The sequence below is a fragment of the Alligator sinensis genome, unplaced genomic scaffold, assembly GCF_000455745.1.
Source record: "Alligator sinensis unplaced genomic scaffold, ASM45574v1 scaffold330_1, whole genome shotgun sequence".
NCBI lineage: Eukaryota > Metazoa > Chordata > Crocodylia > Alligatoridae > Alligator > Alligator sinensis.
Window position 1 is genome coordinate 597,037 of NW_005842178.1, and position 26,115 is coordinate 623,151.

A 26,115-nucleotide genomic window follows, 5' to 3' on the forward strand; every position below is an offset into this window, starting at 1 on the left:
CTGATTACCACTTTTTCTGGCAAGTTCCAGGATTTGTGGCAGCAACACTCTTGAAACCCCAATGGGAGAGTACAAAACTATCAGTTACATGATTTTTTTTCTGATTTTATAATTAAGAGCAACTGGAATGCTAAGGATGGGTTAGCATTTCCAGCATAAGGTTTGACATATCTAGACTCCGTAGCATCACAGGAAGAGCAAACACATTCCATTATTCCTCTGTATAATTCCTCTGTAGAATGAGAATTTTATACAGTTTCTTTATCTTTTGAATCAGACGTTAAAAACAGATCCTTATTCTGCATGGCCATTGGAGACCCCATGGAGCTTTTAATGAGCAGATGTTTCTCAGGTGCCTTTGGTCAATATTTTCTTACCTCCCTACTGTTCTAACCTGTTTTGTTTCCCAGTTGGTTTCTACCCCATCACTGATTGATGCTATGTATTTAATTGATACTAAATGTAGATATGGCCTGTCTTACTTTTGATATGGTATTTTAACTGAGTAAGGATTGAATTATCACATCTCTAGTTTGGAAGGGATGGGATTATGTAAATATAAAAATAGCATGACCATATATCTCTACTGTCAAAATGGGACACTCCCTCTCCACTGTCTGGCATGCTCAGCTGTCTCTAAGCTCTAGTCACAGCTGAACATACTGGTGAATGGGAGCAGGGAATGAGGGAGAATGTAGAGCTCTAGAGGAGCAAGGGTTTGGAGTATTAAAGCAGTCCTGTTTTTGTCAGAATAGTTTCCTTTTAAACACCTGTCCCAGAAGTCCCACTGAAAATAGGACAACAATGTTCATTTGACCAAACCAGCAGGACCCTCAGGACAAGTATTTAAAATGGGATTGTCACCATGAAAATGGGGCATAGAGTCATCTTGTATAAAGAGCTGTTGTTTATTGTATGTATATTAGTTCCAGTTGTTTCAAATAGTGTTAAATCTGAACAAAAGTGGTTATCTCTGTAAGGGTGAAAACAAACATAGGATTTCTCCCAAAAGAAAGCCTTTTGTCCTGCTTTAAGTACCTGTGAAGTATGGAAGATAAAATATGTTAATACTTTTTCCCTGGGAGAATTCTGTGTATGTCTGTAGTTAACTGGCTCATTCAAATTATTGTGGGTGACTCCAGGGAGAAACCCGTCAGTCTGTGAGCTCCTGGCCACCTATTAGCAGAGGAACAGCAATACAACTTGGAAGGGCTATGTGTGTAAAGGGCTGTGCTGTTCCTCTTTTATCCCAGGTTTGAGCTTGGGTTTAGACTTGGACTAGGACCACCTCAAATGAGATATCTGTTTACAGCCTGAAAGTGTTCTTGTACTGTCAGAAACTATGTTCCTATTCAACAAGATATGTCTACTAGCAAAACTCCCAGATGCATTTCATGTGACTCAAATGAGAAACAGAATGTTAATTGCACTGTATATAGCGGATGCAGTCTAAGTGTGTTGGATTTTTTTAGGAGAAAAACTGCACTGCTTCTGACTTCAAAACTAGAGTTACGCAGTGTTTTACATCCTAATGATTTGCAGGGGGACTCACACATGGACATGTGGAGAGAACACTCATCCTGCTGCTTTGATTACTTGCTGAGAGATTTGGCTGCTGGCTCTTTTGTAGTTTATTAGGTGGCTCAAATTATATTCTGTTTATAAAACAAGAACTTTTTGCTGGTGTATAAACAAAGCTTTATTAGACAACTATGGTAAGTTCATGAAAAACGTATTGATAGGATTGGAAATGACAGTTAAATTCATACCAGCACCTTTCCAGAAGGTAACAGAGGCCCGGTCTAAACTGTCTCCCTGCCATGTCCAGGACTGCTGTCAGAAAATAAGTTCTGCCTACCTGCTTCCAGTCTGTACATGCAAAAAGCCCAACGATGAAGTCTAGGCTTTTCTGAGACAGATACCCTGCGAGTAGCGCTGGGGCACATGCTCATGTATAAAAGGTTCATCTTAATCACTGACAGAGCCGGAGGTGCTCTGGTGCTCTGTCACTTTGAGAGGAAGAGCCCAGGCAGAGCCCTGCAGGGGAGATGGTACAGCGGCACCTGGGTTGCCTAGAGACTGCCTGATTAAATTAATTAAGAGGCAACCCCAGAGGGTCACCTGACTGGAAGAGGCATGGCCTGGGAGAAATATAAGGCAGCCCCAGAGGCAGGTCAGGCAGCCTGGCTGTGGCACCTGAACAGGGAAGAGTTCTGCCTGTGGCTGTGAGCCAGATAGAGACAGCATAAGAAGAAGCTGAGGGCCAGCCACACTTACAGACCCGGGACTGGGGTAGGACTTCATTATCGCCTGAAGGGCTTGAGTTTTGATTTCAGTCTTGTCTGGTACCCGAGGAGGACCATGGTGTCCAGTGGGGACTAGATACCAGGACTGTGCAAAACAGCTGTGTCTTGTTTCGATTTCAGATTTGGCTGTTTTGGAGGACAGCAATTTGTTTCGGTGTTTCAGATCACTGCTCTGTTTCAATTCGGCCAGAGAGAGGCAGGCACAACCAGGCAGCTGCAGGTGCTCCCATGGCTTCTCTGGCTGTGCCTGCCTCTTCCTGGGCAGGGGGAGCTGTGGGGGAGGCCCCTGTGGTGGCCCTGGCCACCCCCATCCCCTGCCTGGCCCCAGTCTCCTAGCACTTAAAAAAAAGCCCTGCACTCACCAGTTGCAGGAACAGCAATTGGGGCCTCTGGGTGCTCATGTCAGAGCCCTCCTGTGCAGCATGAGGCAGTGGAGGGCAGTGGGGATTGCCCCCCTACCCTCTCCCGACACCCACGTGGCAGCTGTCACATTGCGCAGGTGCAGTGCGGCTTGGCAGAGCACTGCGCACTGCCTTGGAACTGGGACAGTTCCAACAGTCACCCAGAGCCCAGCAGCACTCAGTCTGAGTGGACTGGAGCTAAAGAGCTCAGTGAGAGCAAAAGGGTGGAGGCCAAGAAGCCCAAAGCCCAATGCTAGAACAACTGTTGGTTCTCTCTAAGACTCTCAGGCATCCTCCTTCCTGTCCAAATAATGACATCAAAGGTGTGGCAGACAAGTAAATGAGGACCCTTAGAGTTAGAGCTGGGGCAGGAATTGCGGGGCCACCATGAGCTGTCATGGCCACCCATGAGACCTGAACCTGCTACAATCATATAAAAGTTTAGCAAACCCTACAGTGAATCCTGCAGAGCAAGTTTATCAGAGCAAAGATAATAAAGTACTGTACAAGATATCAGATGTCAGGGCACCAAGTAAAATCCTTTTCTGTCAGCAGAGATTATATAACCTTGCATTGTCTTACTGCTTTGTCACTGAACTATCTAAAATATAAGAAGTGTCCTGATTTGAAATGCATAGAAATTGACTCCGGGAATAGAGCTACTGTCAGTAGTTTTCTTGGTTGCAGTGCAGAAGGGATATATTCTTGGCCAAAAGAATGCTTTTGCTAAATAATATTCATGGTTTCCTTTAAGAATTTTTAAACTAGTGGAGTGAAATTGTGCTCTCCATATGTCTCATGAAAGTTGATGAAGTTTGGAAAAGTAACAGAATACAGTTCAAATCACATAGTTGAATCTTACTCATTGCCACATTATCTAAAACTTAATTTGATGTGAGACTTCAAAAACGAAATCTTTTGGTGTGCAGGAAGCAAAACAGTACTGATAACATAACTTTTTAGAGAAGAAAGCAGGTTCATTGCCATATGTTTTTACCAGCCATTATTTTTTGCAGGATTCTATGTTCCAATGCAGTTTTAGGTACTTAGAATTTAGAGAAAAATGAAATTCCATTTTAGTAATGCCACTGTAAGTACGATCTGATGGCCACCTATAAGTTTATCAGGGGTGTTCATCAGGATCTGGGGGAATGATTGTTCACCAGAGCGCCCCAAGGGATGACAAGGTTGAACGGTTATAAACTCCTGCAAGACTGTTTCAGGCTGGACATAAGGAAGAATTTCTTCACTGTCCGAGCCCCCAAGGTCTGGAATAGCCTGCCACCGGAGGTGGTTCAAGCACCTACATTGAACACCTTCAGGAGAAATTTGGATGCTTATCTTGCTGGGATCCTATGACCCCAGCTGACTTCCTGCCCCTCGGGCAGGGGGCTGGACTTGATGATCTTCCAAGGTCCCTTCCAGCCCTAATGTCTATGAAGTCAAGTGTAGGGGCAGCTATATAGAAGAATTTGCTTCCTTGTCAGAGTCAAAACTGGTAAACTTCTGGCCTGTTCCTGTTCCCACTGAAGTCAATGGGGCTGTACCCACAATGAGAATTTTCTGAAATTCCCCTACATCCTACATGTAGACAAGGCCTGGGAACATAGTCATTGTCTTTGGTGGGAGGATGAGGCCTATCGTGTGGATGACTGACACAGAGTGGATGCCATGTCATGCATTTCAGTTACTCTGAGTAACAGATTAATGATCCCCACTGAAAATGGTATGATTGAACTCGTCTACAGGCCTCTGCAGCTATTAGCAAGTATGAATAGGTTTGCTTGCATTTAATTTCCTGCTGTATCACACTTTGTGTTTCTCTTTTGATCTGTTATGACTGCTGAATGAGTTGGTTTTATAGTGTTATCATTTTCTGGAGGCATTAATGTTCTTTAGTACAATGCTTATAGATCTAATTAGCTAATGCAACAGGTGACTGTCTCCCATACCATAGTATTCTCCTGAGCCTGTGGCAGTCAGTGATCTCATAATCGACATTTTTCTGTCTTTAAAAGTTTTCAAAAATTATGTCTTTTAAATGATATGTGAACACATTATAGTTCCACATCTGGCCCTGCATGAAACCAAACAAATATGGTACATATTTGCATTATACCAGGAACAGCCCTAGGAAAGAATTGTGCCTAAGAGCGCCATTCTTTCATATCCTTCTTGATACCATAAATACGTTAGGCTATTTCAGTCTTGCAAGTTTGTTGTAGTGAAACATTATTAATGCAAATAGGGAGACCGCTGATTTCTTAAAGGTGTACATCATTCCTTCTGCAGGTCCGCTGTAATGCTGAAGTTCAAGAATTGCGTCAATGGCAAAAGCAGCTGAGAGAGGATAAGAACATTTTAAAAAGAGTGCAAGAATTCTGGGCTAAACAGGAAGTCAGAGGTATGCTATCCATATTGGGAGGCTTAAGGGTTTTGCTTTCCATAAAGTATTTAGCAGTTCAGTGACAGTCTGTACTCAGACATATAGCACAATGAAACACTAATCACAAATGACAAGGCAAGACATAGGCTTTATTGAAATGTCTTCCTCTTCCTTCCAAATTGCATTATTAGGTGACTGTCATTTAGAATGCCACTGGAAAATACAATACTGGGCCAGAGCTCTGCTGGCATAACTTCTTTGAATGGAGCTATGAGCCATTACACCAGCTGAGGCTCTGGCCCAGTGTCACTTAGGGCACACTCTGATTAGACCTCTTCCAGCACCTGCCATATTTAAATATTGCTGGAAGTGTTATAGAATAGTTTTCCTGAACTGGGGGCTTCTCTATCTAAGAAATGTTGTATTGGCATAACGCAAGCTTCATAAAGTCTAGCCATTCCTAACAGAAGTTGTCTGGCAGTTCTTAAAGGAAAAATAACACATTTGTCTGGGATAGAGTAGCTAAAGTACTGCGAGCTGCACTGTGGGTGCTGACAGAGCTGGAGCTCCCCAGTCTAACTCATAGCGCTTCACAGAAAGTGCTATGAGTTAGAGTGGCTCTCCCGACCCCACTGACGTTCACTGTTGGGTCAGGAGGCTGGGGGATCAAGCTCTGCTTTGGAGCGGATCTGGCCCAGCTGTGTGTCTGCAGCTTCTCTCTCCTAGCCTTTCCCCTCCCCCCCCGCCCCCGCCCCAGCTCCAGTGCTGTCTGCACGATGGCAGTGGGGGAAGAAGGGAGGGGAAGGAACTCAGGCTGCGGTTTGCCCAGCCTGTGCTAGAGTGGTGGTGGGTGGATTGGAGGCCCCCACCTCCACAATATTTTCTAGTGTATTTTCCAGTGTATTTTCAATTCCTTTCAACCCAGGCCATAGACACACAAGCAGCTTAACCAGCAACATGTCCAGCCATCCCCATTTAAAAAGCTGCAAAGACATGATATGTCTCTCAGAGTGATGTAACCATGGTCTAACCATGGCAGGTTTCCTCCTAAATGAAATAGGGGCAGTTTGCTTACATTTTCAAATGCCTTTGTTTTACTGAACTGCCTGCTTATTTCTCATGTTTCCAAGTGCACAGGCTGCTTGTTTGTGCTCAGCTGGTGTAGTGCAATTTGCTTTAGGTTTATGCTTTTAGATTTGCCTTCCCCTTCTTGTGTCCATGGGCTCAGTGGGGCAGATTCAGAGATGATGTGTAGAGCACTAGAACCAAGGCAGCACTAGAGCTCTCACCAGTGTTTTGAGCTGAACTCAGTGCTGTCTGTCTGAATACATCTGATGGATTGGCCCCACCCAAGGATTTAGGTACCTCCCCAGAACCAGTCTGGACCACACAGAGTTTAGGGTGAGTTAGTCACCAAGATGATTAAACTTATCCATACTGAGCTTGTACAGAAGCCCAAGTCTAGGTGCTTAGGGGACTTTGCAGTCTGAGGTAGAGATGCTGTCTGAATTTGAGTACCTGTTGAGCTTTGTGACTTGTGCAGCAGGGCCAATCTGAAACATTCTTTGAACTTCAATGACTATGTTCCACTGCGGTCTGGCTAATAGACTCACTTTAAATGTATTTAATAGAAAGTATTATCTGGCTGTTGAGTCCTGCAATCTGTATGTATTTTAAATGCGACAGTGAAAAATATGCTGGGAAGTATAAACTGTTTTGTTAGTTAATTCTGAGTCTGTTCATGGAACATACTGCCACTGAGTTCCTTTTAAAGTGGGGAATGAGTGAAATGTCTAAAAGTTCTTGTCACAAGCTTCTCCTCCTATACATTCAAATAGATATATTCAAGCTGAAATTGAAACTATTCTGATGACTATTTAAAAACCAGTAATAGCAACTGAAGTTCTGTTAGTTTCATTTTTGTATGTGCGATTTCAACATCCTTTTAAATTTCTGAGTTTATCAAACTAACAGACTTTTGAAAAAAACATAATGAATCCTGAAATAAAAAGTTATTCTCATATTCTCAAGCGGTTTCCTCCATTAGAAGCTACCTTAAAACATATAAACATAAAGAGCACTTCAGATTACCTATTACGCTAGCTCTAGCTGTAAATAATTAACCGCTTGCAATTTATGCAATAACTGCTATTGTCAAATCATTTCTATGTATTGCTTATTTCAAAGCTGCCTTCCTTTCCATAAAACATGACATGACACAGGCCATTCTATGAAGCTGTTTTAATTATAAAGTGATCTGTGATTTGTAACTGTAAATGTCCAAAGAACTAACATTAATTTAATTTCCTGCTAGCATTTTCTCACTGATTATTATTTTGCATTCAGTTTACTTTGTGCCTTATTTACAAGCATACCTGCCCAAATGGATATCATGAAAATTCTAGGTATTTTGTCATTGTGCTTGCCATGCCTACCCTGAGACATTTCCCTCATTGGTTGCCTACACCTGTGCTTTACTGCAGTGTAGACTAATTAGCTGCAGAGTGAAGCATCACCATCTACACATGCAACAGTATTAGGCCACAGTAAACTAATTAATACCGCCATAAAATAGTACCGTTAAGGACAACGGTACTGTCCCCAACAGTACTATCTTACGGTGTAGTAATTGACTGTGATTTAAATGCATGTGTAGACGCTGACCACAGACATAAATTGCGCCTGGTCACACCAGCGAGCAGGGGGCTAGACTCCTGCCTGTTGCCTAGCCACACAGCTAGTCACTTTCAGCATGCTTTTGCCCCAGCCAGCCCCTCCACTGCCCGACGCTGCCACCCAGAGTGCGGGGCAGAGCAGGGCAAAAGCAGCCCTGGCATAACCTACTCCACCTCGGCTCAAATTGCTGCTGTCCTGGGTGCACATGGAGAGACTACACCTGGGAGCAGTTTACTCTGGCTCAAACTGCTCTGGAGTTTATTGCTTTGAATTAATTGAATGTGTTTTCCATCTTAAAATCCACCAGTGGAAACTTTTGCCTGACCATTAACACACCTGAGAGGAAACAGCTCCTCAGAACTTTGTCTTCCAAGAAAGCAATCATCATTTAGCATGCAAACAAATATACAGCAAGAAAAGCCTATGAATCCTTTCCCATTGTTATTGCAAAAGAAATGTCATGCATTCCCTCTTTTCCCCTAATTCCTCACATTGTGCAAGTTTTTCTTATTACTATGTTTATTTTCTTTGCAAAGCACCAGCATGCTACATATGTAGGCCATGATCATGTAATTTGTGTCTGGGTAGAACTTTATTGACTTCAGTTGGGTTCCCTGCGCAGTTCGTGGCAGGTGTGATGACATGTTTATGGTATTAGTGAGTATAAAAAGGTGCTATGTATACTAAAGAGTTCCCACCTCTGAGTTTCTATTCACCAAATCTGAGATTGTCTGAATTTGCCTCCACCCAAATTTGAAGACTGTTAAATGAGTGAGTTTCTTAGTTTTCTAAACAAAGTCTGAATGTGTAGAATTCCATCCTATTTTTAACTACATGCACTTTGGATATTATAGTAGTTTTGAAAGATCTAGTCAAGGTGACACTGTAATTATATCCTACGCTTCTGTGCTGAAGCATTCTAATGATGCCTGTTAAACACCTGCTGGAATTACAGTCAGAATGGGAACAGACTACCAATAAAAGGCAATGAAGAAATACAAATTGATTTCTCCACTAGACTTCTTTTTAACATATACATCATTATACACGTATAAGATGAATCTTTCTATAAGTACCTTACTGCATATTGCCATTGTAATTAGATTTCCTTATCTTCTGCTGATGAAAACGAAGTGGCATTTGAACTCATTTAATCCAACAACCATGCAGCACACTTCAGCCAAAGGTTTTGGGGGAGGATACTGTCAGCTGTTGTATTGGATTTATGGCATAATCGAGATTTTTCTTGCATTACATTGAATCCAACTGAGCTCCAACTCTAATTCTTCTAGGGCAGATACAGTGTTAAATTGCTATAGCTGCACTGGTTCATTCAATTATGCATTTTCTCTGAATGGTATGTTATAAACCCTTGTGATAAAGATAGTAAAAATACTATGAACATGATCCAGCCTGCAGAAGATTGGTGGCATTTTGTTTACTTCAACAGCCTGTGCTAGTTTTTAAATTCACTTTGCTGCTAAAATGGAAAATACTTTAAATAGAAAAAACCTAATGTAGTCCTATTCCAAGACTTACTGAAGTGTGTATGTATGTATATATTTTAGTAGTAACTGCTATCCTAAATATACATGCCTACCTCATATGATTGTATAAAGACAGATGCATACTGGATATACATATAGGATGTGTCGACTTATATAAGACATTGTAAATTTCATTGACTTCAAAACAGTGCCTCAAATAACTTCAATGATGCACAGATGTATTGGCCCTTTATGAGTGAATTGGACTTTATTTAAATTTGGAGGCAAAATGTGATTATAATGTATGTTTTTCACCTCAGCGGTGCTCATGCCTCATAGCTCACCCCGTCCTGGATGTGCTGAGGCGGCCAGGCAGGCCCAGCTGCAGCCCCCTGGTGGATGCAGAGAGGACCTGCCCTCACCTGGTGGGGGCCCTCTAATTTTCTGTTTGCCCAGGGCCCCAATAAAAAATCTTTATCCACCACTGTCCTTAGATTAATTGATATGCTTCTCTGCGTAGCCCAGGTCTGTGATTTTTCTCCTGAAAATAGCAACTTAATGAATGCATGAACTGATTCATGGAAAGGTGATATAAAGGCTTGTAGGGGGCTGGCAGGTCTGCAGGAGGGGGTTGTCTCTCTGTGGTTGGTGGGAAGCTAAAAATATCCTGGTCAGGGTGGATGGGGTAGGAAGAGCACAGCTGGAGCAAATGCCTAGGCTTTCCCAGCCCCCGGGCTGTGCTCCAAATATGTATAGACATCCGTTAGATCAGGTGAACCTGTTTCCGATCCAACTTAATGCACCTCTCAGGTGAACTAAGTTGGATAGGGTGGCCATTTTTTGCCCGATCCAACCTCCCTGAACATCTGTATATATTGGCACTTAGATCAGCGTAACAAAGGTTAGTTCAATCTAAGTAATGTCTGCACATACCCATAATGTAGTATTGGTTTTAGCTCAAATATGTCTTTTTCAGGAAGATATATTGTAAATATATAGCCAGCTGGTCTTAAGAAATACATAAGTGTTTTCTGTCTCTGAATAGTATAATCCTTACTGAAGGGCTGGCTTTCTCATCAATAAAATAGGAGATTTATCTATGCATAATACTTATTGATGTCCAAGAAGAGTATGCTACATAAAAAAGCTTCCATGCTTTGATGAGATAATGGAAATACCAACAAACTAAAAAATGTGCTTACAGCACAAACAATAAGCTTGGGTGCCTTAATATGAATTAGCAAACATGCTGGTCAAATTCTTTTATTGCTTTCAGAAATGCAGGTTTTGGGCAGTTTCCATAAAAGGAATTATGGTTTTTATAAACACAAAAAATGGACCTATATTTTGCTAATTTATAACATATGAATTCATACGAAACAATGTGTGAAACACGTATACCACATTATGTAGGTTGCTTATCAATTTAAATGGCATTTTTGGTTCTACAATTCTAGGATATTTCAGAAAGATTCAGTTTTGTGTTCTTCAAAAACAGAGACATCTAGGAAAAAAAGCAGTTAAAAATTAATCATTTTAAAATCCTGGTTAATAGTCTGTGAAATTCCACAGACATAAGAAAGTTTCAGCAGTTATGCCAAAATTGTCCTTAGATATCAGTTAAGCCTGCTGAAAAAAGAGAATTCATCTGTGATGGATTTATTTTTAGTTGTTTTATGTACACAGTTACTAAACATTTTGTCTAATCCCCTTGCCTTCAGCTCTGAAACCAAGAATTCTGCTCCAGCCTTTTGAATGCATACAGACATAGATATTGTAGATACATAAATGCAGATTTTGCTGATGTATTTTGTGATTTTACATTTCAAAATGTACTGTGTGCAATTATAAGATATCCTTGAGGCAGCTGTGTGGGCTGACAATTGGAACCTGAACTTTTAGTGGAGTAAAATTGCAATATAAATGTTAATACATATTTGGGGAATCTGCACAGCCTATATAACAAATTACTGAAATGGAAGACTATCACAGAACTACTGTTCTTCATTGATGCAAAATCCTTTTATTCTGCAGCTACCAAAACAGTGTAGCTTTTGAGTAGAGTCCTTCATGAAGCATAGCATGTGTGTTTCTAGTAGATTGTAGCACCTTTAAGTACCCTTAGACCCAGGGTACTTGTTCAGTCCCAGATACAAAATGAGCAGGTTAGAAAGAGTTTGTATTAGAAACTGTTAAAATATTTACAAAATTTACTAAAAATACTTAGCTTTATGAAAGCTCTCATTTCCAAGTCTCTTTCTTTACTGGCTTGTATGCATGATACTTGAGTGATACTGGACAGCCTTTTGATGTCTACGCTGGTCTTCTCTAAACAAAAAAATCTACACATACTATAGTAAGAAAAACAACTTCCACATACTAAACCAACTCTTAAACCTGACCATTATGGGCAAATGCAGCCTACTGGTATGGCTGTTTATAATCAACTCCTCTGCTTTGCACAGATACAGAACTGCTGTAGTGGCCATCATTCATCATTGTATTTGACAAGTGTAGTGAGTCTGTCTCAGAAAGTATCTAACTAAACAGGTACCCAAAGACACCTGCTAATATTTGAGGCAGGTGATTTTTCTTGTGAGAATTCTTATTGCTAAGATTTACATGTTTTATTACCTGATGGGCAAGTAATGGCCCCTCTACCCAGTGAGTGTTATGCAGCCGGGGCTGCAGTCCCTCAGCACTGCGGGATAGACCAGGGCTGGGGCTGATCGACGGGTTGCCCACCTGCTCCTTTGCTGACCGCAGTGGGGCAGGGCTGTCCTGTCCCAGGGGCACTGGTGCCAGCGGCTGCCTGTAAATGGTGGAGAGAGGGAGCAGGGCCACCCATGGGGCCTCCTGGCAACAGATAGCCCCAGAAAACCGCTGCTGCCCCTGGGCCCAGGAAGGCCCTGCAGACCCATGAGTTAATCTGCCTCTGGCCAGAGCTACGGAATATATATCACATAGTCGCCCTAGGCTGATCCTTGCACAGGCTTTCTGGGACACAGGAGGAGAATCCAGGAGGATAAGCCTCAGCCGTGTGAGTGAATAGAAAGGATGAAGTGTACTTCCCCCCCCTCCCCACCCTTGTCCCCTGACAGGGGCATTTGCTACTGCAGTTGTGTGTATGTGTTCACTTGGCTGCGTTTCCTGATTTGTCCACCTGTCACCTGGATTGGCCTGCAAATGCACCGTGCCCACTGTTTGGAGAGGAGCACTAGGATTTTTATACATATGTAAAGAATCTATATATAGAGAGAAACAAATTTGCAATAATAAAATTAAAAATCAGCCAAGTGTGAAGAGTTCACTTCCTTCCAGGAGGAATGGCTGAGTGAAGGGGAGGGGAGAAGGCTGGGGCAGGTGCTGCAGGTTATGAAACTCAAGCCTCTGGCAGCAGTTCCCAGGCTGTGGCTGGTAGTCCAATGCCAGCTAACTTGGTTTCCAACACTTAGACCCACTGGAAATCCCAGCGTTAAGTACTGCTTAAGCAACTTAAGGGCATGAGTCCCATTGGGAGTCACTGGGCCTGGACACATCCATCCCTTTAGGCCTTGGAAATTGCACCCCAGGCAATGCTGCTTCCTTAGGTGATGGTTGTGGGGTGGTTTGGATAGGACTGATCATGCCTCAGGCGGAGCTTGGGCTGGGTGACCTCGGAAGCTGTCTCCTAGCCTTGCTGTGATGCTGGGATGAATCTTGTGTCCTTATTGCAGCTCTTCTGGGTGTGCTCCTCATCCTGATCACACTGACTTGTGGTGGGCAGTATGTACGTGACCGGCTCTCATGCTGTGGTCTGCCATGGCTGGGTCCTTCCCAGGTGGCTTTGCACTGGTGTGGGTGGCTACCTTGCCTGGGGCTCGGTAGCACCAGGGCAGCAAGTATGACCTTGCTTCCTCCATGCCAGGCAGGGTCTTGTGGGGCCTGAGGATGTACCTCCCAAGGGCCTGCCCGGGCCCAGCCCCCTCACAGCGGGGAGGGTCTCTGTTGCTGGCACTCCCACCAGGCTGCCTGTGCCTGGGTGTGGCCATGGGGCAGGGAAACTGGGCTGCCGCCACCTGCACAGAGCCCTGCACCTGCCCCCTAGCTTCTGCCCCTGGCCCAGCCGGAGGGGAGGAGGTGCATGCTGCCAGATGCCCATGTCTGGGATGCCTTCCTGGGCCATGCTGCCCTTGGAGCCCCAGGGGCCCCCTGATTGGCCACCACCCTTGGGCCCAGGCCTCACAGGCCCCTGCATTAATCCACCCCTGTCTAAGGACATGGCACGTGAACAAGCTACCTTGTTGTAGATGAGGTTAAAGGTTCACAGCTCATCAGCTATCCTGGTGAAACTGCCCATGTGCATGCTCCTACCCCATGGAAAACCAGGGTGATAACTGTGTCAGATTTTGCCCACCATTGGGTGAGAGGTTGCAGTAGCCAGTCTCTATGGAGTACCTGACACGATAGGAATCCCTACCCTCATTTTCTTCACCCCTGTTTCCTTGTGTGCCCATGCTCTCAAGCTGGGAACTTGCACTGATTTCCTGAATCCAGTGCAACTTTGAGTGACTTACAGCAGTTTAGCTTGCTAACATTATTTAGTTGTACCTGTAACTACATAAGGGGGACAGCTAAAACAATTTATAAGTGTCTGCCCAAAAAGTTGCTTTAGTTTATATCAGTGGTGTCACACTGGTATGGCTCCCTGGACAGGATCTGGAGAGGGCAGGTGGCATCAGGGAGACATGGGGTTAATGCTGTCATGACTCACCCTCGGCCACCAATATGCCTCCCCAGTGGGGCATACCCTGAATTTTGGCAACAGGCCCTGCCTGTCTAGGAGCCCTGCAGCCCAGATAACATGGCTCAATGGGCTGAATCTGGCCTGTGGGCCATAGGTGTCACACTCCTGGTTTTATTGAATCACTGCAATATTACAACTTTAGTTAAGCAAGTGGACTTTTGTGTATAGGCCAGAGCACAACATCTGTAGTGATGAAAAGCACTCATGGCACAAGTAAAGGTTTTCGTTTCACAGTAGGAGAAAAAAAGATGAAAAAATTCTAACTTTAGTCTACCATAAATATATTTAAATCATGATAAATCACTATGCTAAGATTTTTTTTTATTGAAATATCTTGTTCTAAAGAGTTTATTTTGTGTGGCTGTAGCTGGTACTTAGTAAACAGTGTAGAAATTATCTATAGGGAATATGCATCTCTGCACTGTGAGCTGCTGAATAGCTTTTAGAAAATGCAAACTCAAGCAGTAATGTGATTCTATTGACACCACTAGAATGATCAGCATACTTTCCATCAAAATGTCTGCCAGATAGTTTGTTAGTGCGAACTAAAAGTGATTTTGGTTTGTAGTATTCTCAGTACAAAGCAATGTAAACTACATTTCAGGAATATTGGTTAGACAAATATCAACATTTTTATTAAGCTGTAATTATGTGATCTTGTAAACTGTGTTAATGAAGGCAACAGAAGGAAAGCACAGAGTCATGAATTTAAACATGTTTATACTTGAACATAATTTAGCATTTCAGAATGTGTTTTAATTTATAATTTTATTTTTCTGTTTTCAACGGAAATGAAATTTTAAGTACTCAAGGACCTTTGTAAAACCACACTAATTGCTATTGAGCCAAATACACAAGTCCTTAATTCCATTTTGATTTTACTTGGGGAAAAAAATTATTAGGACTTTTCCTCAGTAAAGACCAAATGGAAACTAAGGTCTCTCTGTCTTACAGCTCTTGCCTGAAGGTCAGTGGGAGCTTTATGATAAACTAGAGTGAGAACCGGGTGAGACCCGGAGGGATGTGTTCAGGCTGCAAGTTCCACTTCAGATTGCACTTCTATGCTTTAAAAATTCTTAATGGACTTGCTCCAGGTATATTTTCTAGCCCACTGTAGGGGCTTAGGAAAGCACATGATTTCCTAAATCTAAGGACAAAGTAAATTGGCTTAATTTACTAATTTTGGATTAAAGCAATTTAGAGTCCCCAGGGGTTTCATACAAACCCTCCCTACCCTCATTTCTGCTGGAGCTCCAAAGCCCCATTCCAGAGAGTTAAAGGGAATAACTAATACATCCAACAGCCCTGGTGTGCTCTTTTGGGTTGGGGGGACAACCAGTGTACTGTTCACTCAGGTGGGAATGACGTTGCACTCCACAACATGGGATCCTGAAGTAAAGATCCCTGTGACAGGCACGGGGCTGCTCATGCCTGGGAACTCTCATTTCTGTCTCTCTACAGCAGAGTGGGGCAATTATTTTGGCTAGAGAGCCACTTAATGAGTTTTGGTGAGCTGTCAAAGGCTGCACACACAACCTTTTAGAAGATCTCATTTTAACAAATTATAAATAAAAAACAAATCATATACTAAAATCAACCATCTACTATAACATATTTTATTTCAAAACATATTTTTGTCCTGATTTATGCTTTTTAAAAATAATATATATAGAGATGATTGCATAATAGTTCAAAATAAAGTGTTACTCTTGTATGTGTGGGGAGGAGGAGAGCTGCCTGTGCACTGTTCTGGGAGCTGGCCAGGGATGGGGGGAGGAAGAGGAACAGGGGGCACTTACAGCAAAGCTCGCCCAGGTGGTATGGGGCAGGTGACCTGACCTGTGGCTGCCCCCACAGTGCTCCACATGGGGCCGAGCTCTACCCGCTCCTGCCCGGGGCAGCCCGTACTGTGCTCCCACCCATTCCACCCCAGCCCAGCCAGCATGCACAGCTTCCCAGCAGGGCAGCTCCCAGTGCAGCTGCAGCCACCCATGTACTGCTTGGCTCCCTCTGTTTCCATTGGCTCCTCTTCCACCTGCCCTTGCTGCACTGCTCTGGGCAGCAGGTAGTGCAGGAAAGTGATAGCTGCCATAGAGATGCATGTGGGCACATGCCCAACCAGGAAGAGGGAAAACTGCAGCTTGGTGGTTCCTGCTCCAGCGGGCAGGGCTCCAGTTTCAGTTCCTGGCCACTTTCCACCTAGTTGCTGGGAGCTAGAGCCCTGTGTGCTGGGGCAGGAGTGGCACAACTGCAGTTTTCCCTCTACGTGGCTGGGCATCTAGTGCCTGGTATGTGTCCCCATGATCACTGCCACCACTTCCCCACATTATCTTATGCCTGGAGTGGTGCAGCAGAGGCAAGAGGAGGAGAAGGAGGAGCCACTGGAGGCAGGTGGAGTTGAGCAGTACCCAGGCAGTACCAGGGAGGCTGCAGCTGCACTGGGTGCAGCCCCACTGGGAAGCTGTGCATGCTGGCCAGGGTTGGGGTGGGCAGGAGCGCAGCATGGGTTTTCCTGGGCAGAAGTGGGTGAGACTCAGCCCCATGTGGAGTACCACAGGGTGCAGCCACAGGCTGATCCAATTAATTGGTGGATGCCTGTACACAGGCTGGATCCAATCATTTGGCGGGCCAGATATGGCCTGTGGGCTGTAATTTGCCTACTCTTGCTCTACAGACTCTAAGAAAATGGAAACACTGTGCCCATTTCATGTTTCCAAACTTAGCTTAGCACCAGGGTTAGAAACTCTTTTTTTAAAAAGAACTAGCTTCAATGGCATTGAAATTTGTGGAGATATTTGGGCTCCAGAATACACTTTACATCTGCTGATCTCATTCAATTTCTCTTTGGTTCATGGAAGATTTGCAAGATCAGCTACTCCAACCTGATTTAAATAATTTTGAAGCTACAAGCCTAAATTAACCCCCCAGAAATTAGTTTAGGTGGAATTTTAAATTCAGTCCAGAGCCAAAATCAGTTTTCCCCATATCAAACTCAGAAAAATGATATTTACCATATTTACTCAAATATGAGACAAGGTTCCCCTCCCCCCCAATTAACACTGGGGGGGAAAGCTCCTCATCTTATGATCACATACAGGGAAGCGTCATTAAATACACTGCCTATTGTTAAACTGCTGCCAAAAGCAGCATGGGCTCAATAATGGAAATCAGCTACAAAGTTGTTTAAAAAACAAACAACACAGAGCATGACTGTAAAACTCGTGGCTCATATTAGGCAAATATAGTGATGGGAACCTACAGTAAGGCCAGGTTTGGGCAGCCTATCTAAATAAGATATATGGTAGTGCCCATTGTGCTCAGTCCCCCTCAGCACCGTCTGTTTCAAGTCATGGTAAGCCACTGCATTGAATACATTTCAACTTCCTCTTCACTACCACAGCTGAGCTGTGCCTTTCTTTCCTATTTCCAATCATTCTTCTTTTTTTCACCAGCCTTAAATATCTGGCAAACATCACCAAACAGGGCTCCAAACTGTTCACCCAGAATCGCTCTGTCACCTCCTCTCTCAGCCTGTAGTATATGATGATACTGTGGCCCCCTTCTCCACGAGGTGAAGCCGGACCGGGTTGCTCTGCGCCTCATCTACATATACATTTTTGGAGGATCCCAGAACTCATGACAAGAACAACTGGTTCCAGTCATGAGTGGGGGTATAATTAGCGCATGAACCCTTTGAGGAGGGTATCTGGAGTACACACACATACTAAGCAGTCTTGAGTTATGGGGTTACCATGTCCTGAAATGCTGTGGTGTCTGCTGGGGCCCAGCCCAATGAACTACATGGTAAGGTATGAGGCTTTTGGCATTAGTGTAGCAAGAAACCCTTTTGTCTGCCCCCCTCTCAAATGTGAAGCGCCTCCATATGGCAAAAGCCCCTCTTTTAGTATTTGCCCCCTTTGGGGGATTCTTTCTCTTTTCTATCTTTTCTTCCTTCCTCTCTCTTTTTCTTTTATTATATTATTATTATTTTTATACAATGTGTACTTGTAGTGAAAATAGAGCTTGTAGGTGCTTTTACAAATGTACTTTAAAAGTAAGTTGTACCATGTAACAGTGTTAGCAAGGGCAGGAATCTCTGTATGGAGCAGGACCCTGAATGAATCATGGTTGATTGTGTAACACAATAGCTAGTCTGGATAAGTATGTTAATGAGCGGCAATTAACACCTACAAAATCAGAGACCAAGGAGAAGAAAGAATCAATAAAGTGCAAGGAATTCCCGGAAACTTCATTGTTAAAGGTACGGAAGCCCCCGTTTGAGCTAATCAACGCTGGAAACCGACCCTTGGGGCTGAAATACCCCCTGATCAACCACTTCCAGAGCTCTATTCATCACAGTAGTGAATCAATCAAAATTCATCAACGGACTCCTGAGACCGCACGTACATGCGGATGTGACCCCTGGGGCTGACAGCTGCCATCCAGCAGCTACGAAGAGGGATGTCCCTCGAGGTCAATGACCCCTGGATTGGGTAAGCCCGAGAATTGAGGAGTCACCAAAGTCTGCCAGAGACGGATAAAAGGCAGTGAAGAATGTCCCTCAATGGCGCCCTCTTTGACCTGACCAGCACCCTGCCTGTCCAGCCAGAAGGACCAGCCGGTGACTCCCTTCTACAGCAACATCGCACTGAAAGAAGCCTCAACTGGCCATCGACGGCAGACTCCAGCACTTGGGGATAGGTATATCTTGACACCAGTGCTTAGTGTTCAGAGCTAGCTACTGTGAGTGTGTATGTGCGCGTGAATGTGTGTGTGTGTTTGAGGGGGATCGGCACTAAGGTTTATGGTCTGACTTTTGCATCCGTCCAATAAACTAGAATTTTATGATGATCCTGTGAGTTGGTGCTTTGTAGCCAACATTAGGGTAATGTCATGCTTAGTTTGTACTCTATATAAGAAAGTACTAAAGTGCTGCTTAAAAGCAGGTTTATAGAGTACTTGTGCTAAAACTGACATCAGTTTAAAAAAAGGGATAAAATATGTCAATTCACCTGTCAGTGTTTTTAAATTTCCTCCTTATTTCCATATGCTCAAGGAGACCAGAGTCTGACAGTATGGGGGGAAGGGGCTGTAGGGGGAATAAGTTGGGGGGGCAGAGGGCAAGGGGGCCACCTGATTCCTCCAGATTTATTTTCCCTGCTGCAGCAGTAGGAGGGGGACAGAATCAAGATAAACCTCCAATAATTAGATTCTACACCTGCCAAATTATAACAAATTTATAATTTTTCCATACATAGAATTTAATTATTAGGGGTCATCTTATAATCAGGGTCATCTTATAGTCAAGCAAATATGGTAAGTTTCTACTTTAGACACACAGCTCTTACAGCATTTAGTTATTGCACTGCCTTTCACCAGCTAATGCATAAATAAATGGAACCTCCTCTTACCTGCAAAGAGACTCATGCCTTTCATTCTTTGCCCAGTTTCATAGATCTATTACCATTGTAACTTTACATTCACCAGCCTGACCTATATTTAGGGCTTGAGTAGCCTGCACTCTCCATCATCTTACACTTTTTAGTCTCCAGAGGAGAAACATAAAACACAAAACAAAAGTGTAGTGCAGTTAGGGTGCAGTTCATCCCTTGTACAAACTACTTAGTTATTTTGATGGAATTAATATGTTCTGGAATGTTTACCAGAATACATTTCTAAGTATTTTGGATTAAACAAAACCTAAAGGGCTCCTGAGGGTATGGGATAGTAACAGGTGGATTTCTGCTTTCTTTGAAAAAGTTGGCTTTTACTGTCTTGTCTAAACCAGATAGGTGAAAATGTTGTAATGAGAGTCTTGTCAGATAGGGGTGCTAGTTATCTTCTTGATACTTGGTATTATAATTCACAGGCTAGGACACAAAAACATGCAGCATCCTTCTTCATTACTTTCTGGCTTACAGTAATGGTTTAGTGCAGGATTGCCCTCTTCTAGAAACTCTTTCTAGGGTTGGTCCTCTCCATTTAGTCAGTCAAGTAGCTGTACCCCTAGAGAAGCCATTTTGCCACAGAAGGTTGTGTGGCTGTGATTTCTGTCCTCTGTTTGGTAAGCATTCATAGCTCCTATCATGTTTTTTTTCTTAATTATTCTAAAAGGAAATGATGCTCTCTCATGCAGGCCCTCAGATTTGGTTTGAAGACCATGTTGTAGTTTTTAAATGGTAGTGCCCCAGGGGAATGAAAAGAGAGGGGCGGAAACCCCTCTCCCATGGTCAGGGTCACAGTGGGGATAGCCCACTGCAACCCCAGAACAACAGCTCCAGGAGTGGGGCGAACTTACCTTTTTCAGAGGCAACGAGCCAAGGCAAGCCACAGGGGAACAATCCTTCCGCACAGGTCATCAGCCTCTTTTCTATATGGCTGGAACTGGAATGGAAGGATGATGTCATCAGCAGACACCGCCCGGCTGTGTTAAAAGCCGGTGGTGGGGAAAAGGCAGGGAGAACGCAGCAGAGAGAAGGCTGCACATCCCCCCCTCGGGCCAGCCAGGAACCCTCCTGGTCCCGAAGGGAGAGCCCAGGAGAGGACTCAGCAGGGGGTCCACATCTCATCAGAGGAGTACCCAGCACTGGGCCCAAGGAATGAGCTGGGACCCAGGATCATGCCAAGGGACGATCAGCGCCTTCTGATGCAGGACGCTTGAGTAGGGAGGAGGCCCCAGGCGGTGTTCAATTTTTGTTGTTGTTGTTCTTTTTGAGGCCCTGCAAACAGGGGAAAAGGCCAGAGGATGAACGTCAGGGGCTGAGCACCCTGGGGACCCTCAGAGACTCCCAACATCGTAGGGGGCTCCACCATCAGGGTTGACCCTGTACCCAGGAAGCCTCACCGGGGTGGGGGAATTGAACTGACACCAGATCCATGGCAGACAAGCTGCAGACCATGGCCAATGGGAAAGAGGCAGGTGACCAATTCATCATGGCGCTGGGCCTCCAAGTTCAAGAGTGTGATATCAGGGATGCCAGGGACTGCGGCACACAAGAAAGGATCAGACTGACCAACGTTCGACTGTCCCAACAGGGTGGCACATTGCAGGGTGTAGGGGAGGTGGAGTCCCTGGAGCATCCACTGGCGACACCTCCCAGCGTGTCCTCCCTTCATCAAGGAGGACTCCACCCCTGAACTCAATACCAAAGGCGTGGCAGGTGAGTGTCGAGGTTTTCCATAGGGAGAAGACAAGCAAACAGCCAGGCAGTAGGAGCAGGCTGCACGGCAGGCTCAGGGCTCCTGCTCGAGAGCCACCCAGGAGAGGCTCCACAAAGCCTGGTGGGTGCAGGCAGTTTTTCCTTGGAGATGGTGCCAAGATGCTTTGTCTGAATTCGAACACCACAGCTGATGCAGAGGAAGAGGTTGAGACTTAGGAACTGTATTTGATGTAAGGGAGAAGGATTTTTGCATACTCCTCATTTATTTCCATGTGCAAGGGCCAAGTACTCTGTAACTCTTATAAGACTGCAATAATTGGGAAGATGCAGACTAATTTGCTCATACAGGAAATGAGCAGCTATGTGTTGTACAATGAAAGGATTTTGAAGACATGTGGCTTTTATTTTTGGAAATGTCTGAAACCTTTGTTCATCCCTTGCATATGCAATGCAGCAGGTTGACACTCTGTTTGTTACAATGGTTATCTTTGTGCTCTGTATTGAAAAGACAGCTGGTTCCCTATGCAAGGCTCAATGTTTTGTATTTTCAGGTTTTCTTCCTCTTCCTCCTTGATTTCATTTCTTTCTTCTTCCTTATTGTAAAATGTTTGCCCCCCAAAAAGTATTTTTCTTAGGCAAAACATTAGAAGAAAACATCTTTATATTTAGCTCAGCTATGAATATTTCTGAATGAGCTGCAGATATGAAACCAGCAGTTCTAACAGATTAGTCAACTAGATTTGCCATGTAAGATAATTTTATGCGACAAATACTCTCCATATGTGGCAAATGTAGGTAAACCAACAGCAGAAACAAAACAACTTACACAGTAGGTGATTTTCTGCTTTCTAGACACAGGGCAGAATGTTTCTTTAATGTGCAATTAGTGTTCATGCTATATATCTCCTTTGGAGACTGCAGCTGTATTACCATCATGGGAAGGATTTGCTTTCATATGTGTTACTGCTCTTCTGTACTGAGAGGGGAATGGTGAACTGCAGCATGTCCACCTAAGAGGGTATCTACTGTGCTATCACAACGTCTGGTGATCCTGATATTATTTCACTCATCAACTATGTGTAAAATATAATAATCAGTATGACAGTGAAATGCCTAGCATATTATAGTGGGAGAAACTGCAAATATCAGCGAGAACAAATGAATTGTAGAGAGATTAGAAACTTGGGCACCAAAAACCCCACAATGAATGTATTTCCTTGACAACATAAAAGGTTTTGCAGTTTGGGTGTGTTCTGGGGTTTGAGGGGAAGAGGTGTCTCAAAACAATGGCAAAGCAATAGTGCGAGAAAACCTCTGTAATGGTTAACCTTGTATAAGGATATAGTTTACTAGTATAAGGATGAGTAACAAATGTCATGAATTTGTATTGCAACATAGCAGCAAAAAGATTGGCAGATTTGGATCTGTATATGGTCGTGGAATAAGGAAGTTCTCATTCTTTATGTAGCTGTAAATAGTGTCATTTCCCCTGAAAGACTGGCAAAGCTTAATGTGTCTAATGAGACTGACAAGTAAAGGGACATATTTGAAGGATGTGAATTGCAAGGGTTGTTGAGTACAATGCATGTGGAATGAAACAGGCTGAAATGAGGAAAGGAAAAGGTTAGGGGTGAATAGCAGGGGAAACTTCCAGACAACTTTTCTCAGAGCCCAGTATTGTAAACATGTGAGCATAATCATGTGTATAGACTGATCTCTCTCAGTGAGATCACTCACATGGGTACAATTTCATGCAAAAGCATTTGCAAGAATGGGTAGCTAGACTAGAGAATAATTTGCCAAGGGAAGTGGTTCAAGGGGGGTATAATTTGGACACTTTAGACTTGACTGGATAAAACATTAAAAAATTTACTGTAAGTAACAATTTTGCATTAATATAAGAAATGACCTAGATAGCTACTGGATCTCTTAACAGATCTACTATTGATCATATTCTGACAAATAATCCCTAAGAGTTTTCTGGGGCTTGTTTTCATTTCCTCTATGCCTCACCCCGATTAAAAATCTTTTATGTTTTAGGAAAGCTTTATGATGATGGAAGTATTTCTGATTTATTTTCTTTTTAATACAACATACTTTTTTTTGAAACACCAGCCAAATGCTAAACTCTTGTAAATGGTGCCCCTCCATATTTGGCCTGTGGTATGATACTTTTGAATTGTCTGTCAGGATGTGCAATGTGGGGGATGGAACTGGGAGGGAGCGCATGGTTTCATTTTCCTGAATGATTTTGTTTACAAACCAGACAAGCTAGAGTAAGTTTATCAGCGTTAGGACTAAATCCTACTTGCTGTTATTGGGGCACCTTGTATAATTTGATCCTTGATTTAAAAAAAAAAATCTACATTACCAAGTAGGTGATTGTTTATGTGAACTGATTTCTACATCTTTCCCAGAGCAAAAGCTTGGTACGTAGAATTGTTATAAAACGTGATTCATATAAACAGTTGTTTCTAATTAAAAAGAAAGCAGTATTTACCAGATTTCAGTTTCACAAGTAAGTCTCTCTTTAAAGGAAAACCCAAGAACAAAGTCGTGCTGATGGCCCAGTACGTGGTGTTTACATCGAGCTAATTCAGAATGCTTGAGATGTCTGGGAAGTGTAATCTTGGCAGCGACAGCTGAGAATGTAATGATAAAAGTCATAAGACTCCCGATGAGGATTCTGCTGTTTTGGTCCCCACCCCTCGCTCAGACATCTTTGGAAAGCTAAAAGCATTGCAGTAACATTCAGTTTCTGAAAAGGCACGTTACTAATGACTGAAAGAATTGAAGGTGATAGTTTAGATTGGTTGTGTGAAGCCTCAGGCAACAGCTAAATATGTGATCCCCCGAGTAGCAGTGCTTGTACAGTCCAAGCAATGTACAAGTAATGAGTGCACACACTAGTTCGTCAGTACAGTAATTCTGCTTTTCCTCTGTCCTTGCTCAAAGCTGCATGTCAGTCTGCAACCTTTGTAATGTTGACCTGCAAGGGGAGAAAAAGCTCATGCTGTTTAGTGGTTATTTAGAAACATATCAAGATAGTTAAACTTTTTTTAAAGGGGCTTGCTACTACTAATTTTAAGGTAAAAACAAGCAGGGAAAAACCCATAAGCTATTGCAGAGCCTTAAAGTATTATTTGTAGAGTAGCAGAAATGTTTGGTCTGTTACACAACACACATACTACTAGTTTCACGTAGGGCCCATACGCTTTGACTTTGGTTACTAAACAGCTGGAAACACTTTTGGATGCTCCTGTCCTTGTGCCTAGTTATCTGTCTTGTGGTCTTAGGGTATAAATTGAGTGATTGGAGAGGGCCTGGCAAGATTCCCGTGTGGCAGGAATAACAGAAGGGTGGTGACCGTGGGGGCTGAAATGCAATTTCTGTGCAACCACCTCAGCCCACCTGGCAAAGAAACAGTCCCATTTTCTGCCCAACTTGGCTCCCTTCCCCCATCTCTAGTCCTAGAAATCCTCATCCTTGGGGATCAGGCCTTTTGCATCATTCCTTCTATTTGCTGACTGGCATTCTTCCCTTTGGACCTCTCCTTCTGTTTTTTTTTTCTTTCCAGCTACATACACATAAATTACCCATTTTGCTCAGTGTCATGTCTCAAGTGTTCTGGCTGCCTTTTTCTTCTGATTTTTTTTTTCTTATCCAGCTTCTCTCAGTTCATGATTTCACCATCACATGTTTAACTTTCCAGGCACCAATTGGTTTTCTTGCTCTGGGTCTCTTTCCATACAATATAGCACACTAATCTTAGGTCACTGACTTATGCGTGAGGGGATAACTGGTTGTGATTAGGCATCTTCATTATGCATGGTTCTTGTTAGCCCTTTCTCTCACTTTCAACTGCACATCTCATGCTCTTTTTCAGCAGTTATGCAGATGCTTCCCTCCTTGTCAATCTTAAATTGTAAAGATGCCATCCTGTCTGCACTGAAAAAAAAATGTTACTTCTTTTTTCATTAGAAAATTAGGGGAACACAGTGGATCAAATGGACAGGTGCATCCAAAGCTAAGTGAGAATGAGACAGGTGCATAGTTTATAGAATTGTTCTTAAGCAAACCTGACAAATGTCTGCATTTTCCTGTTTGACTATTTCTTTGGAGTACAAAGGTCAGAAATGGGCACCAGCTAATTCATTTGCTCAGAGATTTTTTTCAGCTCTTCTTCCAAGTCCCATTGCCCATGTCAGCTTTCTGGACTCCTAATCTGATCCCAGGTGGAGAAGTCATTCCTTTAGAGAATATAAGCAATTTAAGGCCCAAGTCAAGTCCAGCTAATGTGGGTGAACAGGAAGGAAACAGAATTCCCGGGATGTCCTCAGGAAACCTAGTTGCTTGTAAACAGCCTGAGAGGTTGTTGGCTTGTTCGCCTTGTTGCTTGTCTCATTAGGGGGGACAAGTTGGGACCGAAGTGGAAGCTGGAGTTAAATGAAGTTCTGCCCTTCTGGACGCTGCACCCAGCTCCATGAGGCACCAGCTCCGCTCTTCTGCCCTTGTCAGCAGCATTGGGATGTCAGTCCTGGGAATGCTAGGGCTCTGTGCTAGACACTGGATTGGCTGAAGCAATCATTAACGTTCAAGGTGGCAAGGTTCTTTGGGAAGATTAGACCAACTAATAGTTGGTAGAAAAGAAGCTAATTTACAACATGCGGGTCTGTGAAAATGCAAATGGGCGGTAGCTTGGAAGACAATATTTTACAAACTCTCTGATTCAGGGAAGAGTCAGCACAAAGGTTTATTGTCCTGCTACTGCAGCTAAACAATCACTGAAGAGAGATGCTAATCCCATGTTGGATTAATGAGTAACAGTCATGTATGTGAGCATAACCTGTAGTTTATTTAATGGCTTTTTACAGTATATAAATTTCCTGCCATTGGCAGGTGTAGATGGCCTG

At 43.4% G+C, this 26,115-nt stretch overlaps 1 protein-coding gene across 1 annotated transcript in view; it reads left to right on the forward strand.

The window, feature by feature from the left end:
* IQCK (IQ motif containing K) overlaps positions 1 to 26,115 on the forward strand; it is a 98,662-nt gene that overhangs the window by 67,088 nt on the left and 5,459 nt on the right. Inside the window, exon 8 of the mRNA XM_025206995.1 lies at positions 5,000 to 5,111. Within this exon, the coding sequence (XP_025062780.1) occupies positions 5,000 to 5,111 (112 nt within the window). The remainder of the gene's footprint in view (positions 1 to 4,999; positions 5,112 to 26,115) is intronic.